Raw genomic sequence first — 3533 nt, forward strand, 5'->3', positions numbered from 1 at the left:
GCCCAAACACAATTTGAGTTACAAAATAACTTGAAATTCTTAACCTATTTACAACATAAGGGCAGAAAGTGTTATTTTAAGGTGCAGGCACAGAAACAAGTTCTCATGTGATAAGAAGCTAACTTACAGCCTATCACGTATGTATTGTAGCTGTCCGGGCATGTATTTTCACCATACGGTAAAAGCAAGATAATCTTAAATAGATAAAAGAAGTATCTCACATTTATACAAGACAAGAGCTTTCATACATGCGAGCAGTTCACAGGCACCTTAGCTTACTTTATGGACATGCGTGCCGATGCCCTTTGCAATCACATTTCTGCGCAGAAGAAACCTTCTCTTGTAGATGACTCATCACAGCCTGCAAAAGCGTATTAAAGAGCTCACTTTGCTGTAGCTGAAAACTATGGGGCATTCCACAAGGATTAACTGCCCCAAGTGCTCAAAACAGCCCCCAAATAACACCGGGGTTACCACTTAATAACACTTATATTTATGAGGTTTATATTGAACGCTTCCCATAGCTGTAATGTTAAAATTTTAAGAAAAAAATTACTAGATCAAGCATTCTCAATATCCAGGTTTGGGTTTTAAGAAGTACTGCGTAAAAATCAGTTACGTGGCTCGTCCTCAGCCATCCCTTCTTGAATTCAGTCCTCTGCTGAAAAATAATCTTCATCTCTCACTTCTCTGTATTGCATTGAGGCCTCCCCCTCTGGTTCAAACCTGAGCATTTTTATATTCAATCTCTCTGCAAGCTTCTGTGCTGCAAGCTTGGCTTGCATTTCCTATATAAAAGAAAAAAAAAAAAGGACACAAGTTAGAAGAAGTGTTCAATTGTCATTTTTATCTCAGTCATGAAAAAACTAATATACTAAAGTATAAACTTGATATAATAACGTTAGTAATTCCAGAGTAGGCTTAATTAAAAGTTTTAGTAACTAGCAAAGAAATTTCAGATGTCTTTTCACACTTAGACATAACTATGCTATTAATATTTGAAGACCTTTTTATAAGAGTTGAAATTCCCCATGTGGCAGTCCTCACCTGTGATACACTAATGTCAGCTTTAACAGAACAAAATCAGTCCACATAAGAGAGCAGCTGTGCACAGTAACCATGTAGCAATAGCAATGCTTGTCATTCAGCAACCTCAGCAAAAAATCTGTCTCCATTTTCCAAATAAATTACCTCCCTTAAAGTGCCAAGATGACTAAATTATCAAGTACTTTTAAAACAATAAGCAGCAACAAACACTTTTACAATAGTGTCTAATTTAAACATTAGCTTGGCACTACCTGACGAGTCAAAATCAAAATCCATTACAACAGAATTTGAAGGACCTCAGAACTTGGACTCTTCAGGCACAGCATAAATAAAGGCAAACGCAGATACTTGCATATTTTAAGAATAGCAAATACTGCTAGGCCTTCATTTATACAAGGGCCAAAAACTCTTTAAAGAATAATAGGCAAGGTATACATTTAAATTTCTAGTCAGAGGTGAAGTGAGCGCAATGAGGTTAGTGTATCAACACACGAATAACAACACTAGATTTTGTTTAATGCAGGAATAACAGTTTCAGAAGGAATTAATATATTATTTAATTACATCATTAAAAGAATCAAATACAAGAAAAAGTGCCTTTCCTCAAAGACTGCCCATCTCAATTTCATCATCAAATTAATCAGAATGAAAAGATCCCTTTATGCTTTCGTTTTTTAGGAGTGATCCCAATTATATAATTACTTCTCAGACCAAATCTTAAATTCGTACCTCATAAGCTTCTTTTTGCTGTATCTGAATTGCTATGGATTCCTCTATGGATAATAGCTTAGCAGGGGAATGGTGAAGCGGTGGCAGCCGAGCTGCTGTGATGTCATTCAAATGTTTCTTTTCTCTAAGTCGTCTTTCTTCAGTAGTAATTGGAGAGCCAAATCCCCCCGGTGATTGACTGGATGAGGAACCATGCGATGATCCACTTTGCTCTCCTGATAACCTGGAAGAGATAAAACATCAAAGTTGTGACCCAAATTTGCAGTACAAGGTTGAACAACTTCAGTTCCAAAACTTGTTACTTTCAACATGTAAGAGTTGAAAAGAAATCTGAAGTGTTATGACACCATAAACAAATAAAAAATAAGCAGCGTACAGAAAATAAACCTACCATGCTTGTTCTGTACCATTTCCAATTTTATTCAAGTCAATTATTTCACAAAAGGTTTTTCTATTCCATAATACTTACACATTTGTTTTAAATTTGCTTTTTTTTATGACTGGGTTCTTGGCTCTAGACTCTAGAACTTCAATATAATGCGGTGTCTTGGGGTGCAGGCTTCCGAAGATATTGCCCTTATGTTTAGCCACATTCTGCTCTTTTTCCAATACTTTTTCGCTATTATCCCCATCTACAATTGTAACTTTTTGAAAGGCATCAACCAACACGTCTTTACTGTTGTCCAAAGCAGTTGTACCATCCTCGGTATTGCCCTGAGATACCTGCCGATCACTTTTCAGATGACTGCTTGTGGCTGACTTGGAGACAACTTCACAAAAAAGATTCTGATCTTTTGTAACAGTCTTTACTTTATCATTCTTCCTCTGAGTCCTTTGATTTTCCAGAGCTGTATTTGTGGCATCTCGCTTAATACATTCTACCTCCTGCCTTCGGGAAGAAATCTCAGAAATTTCTTCAATATTAGAGTTTTCATTAAATACTGAGCAATCGTCACAGTTCAGTGTGTCCTTGTTTAGGATAACTTGCTGTTTGCTTGTATTAATCTCCTCCTGTTTCACCTGAAACTCCAATCTGACAGCAGATAACAGCTCAGCCGTCCTTGCTAGTTCTTCCTCTTGTAAAATGGCAAGTGTCAGCTTTTCAGCAAAATCGGAGATCTTCTTACCCTTATCTGGAAGCCTAGAAATGAATTTCCTAAGACAAAAAAAAAAAAATTATTTAACAGGGTATAAACAATCCTATTTCAATCTGATATGCAGAACTTTTATTATAGTTAACGTAGCAGGTTTCTCATTCTAACATTAAGTTTCTTATTTACATACTAGATTTCTGAACAGTGGTAAGACACAAAGCACTTGCAGCCTCAGATGTATACTGTGATAAAGCAACTATTACAGTTTTTTCTGCTCAAAGACGTAACTGCTGCTCTGAGAAGCGCAGCTTGCAAATATTGTTTAGTATTTTCATCCAAGTGGAGTACACAGATTTTTCTGTCCATATTCCCAGAAATAACCACACAGATGTTACTGTGAATGCCCACGGGCTGCAAAACCGCACAGACGTGTGTGATTTGAAGGACATCCCCCGGCTGCGATCTTGACAGCCCGGACAGGAAGGCGCTGCGCGGCTCCAGCCTAACGCGGCGATAGAGAAGCCACAGAGAGGCCGGGTGGGGACAGGGCCCAAAGGGAAGCGCCGAGGGGCGGCAGCCCCGCGCCCTGCGGGGAGCCCCGCAGCCCCAGAGAGCGCCGCTGCTGCGGCAAAAGCCCCCGCGAGGTACAGGCAGCTTCATCAA

At 38.8% G+C, this 3533-nt stretch overlaps 1 protein-coding gene across 1 annotated transcript in view; it reads right to left on the bottom strand.

Annotated features, from left to right (window-relative positions):
* Nucleotides 1-253: 253 nt before the first annotated feature.
* Nucleotides 254-3533, bottom strand: part of LOC103899813 (myocardial zonula adherens protein) — a 53602-nt gene continuing 50322 nt past the window's right edge. Inside the window, exons 12-14 of the mRNA XM_009280358.2 lie at nt 2246-2932; nt 1777-1999; nt 254-788 (exon numbers count right to left, since the gene is read on the bottom strand). Of these exons, the coding sequence (XP_009278633.2) occupies nt 651-788; nt 1777-1999; nt 2246-2932 (1048 nt within the window). The 3' untranslated portion in view covers nt 254-650. The remainder of the gene's footprint in view (nt 789-1776; nt 2000-2245; nt 2933-3533) is intronic.

Source organism: Aptenodytes forsteri, unplaced genomic scaffold (assembly GCF_000699145.1).
Source record: "Aptenodytes forsteri isolate BGI_AS27 unplaced genomic scaffold, ASM69914v1 Scaffold83, whole genome shotgun sequence".
In the NCBI taxonomy this organism is placed as follows: Eukaryota; Metazoa; Chordata; class Aves; order Sphenisciformes; family Spheniscidae; genus Aptenodytes; species Aptenodytes forsteri.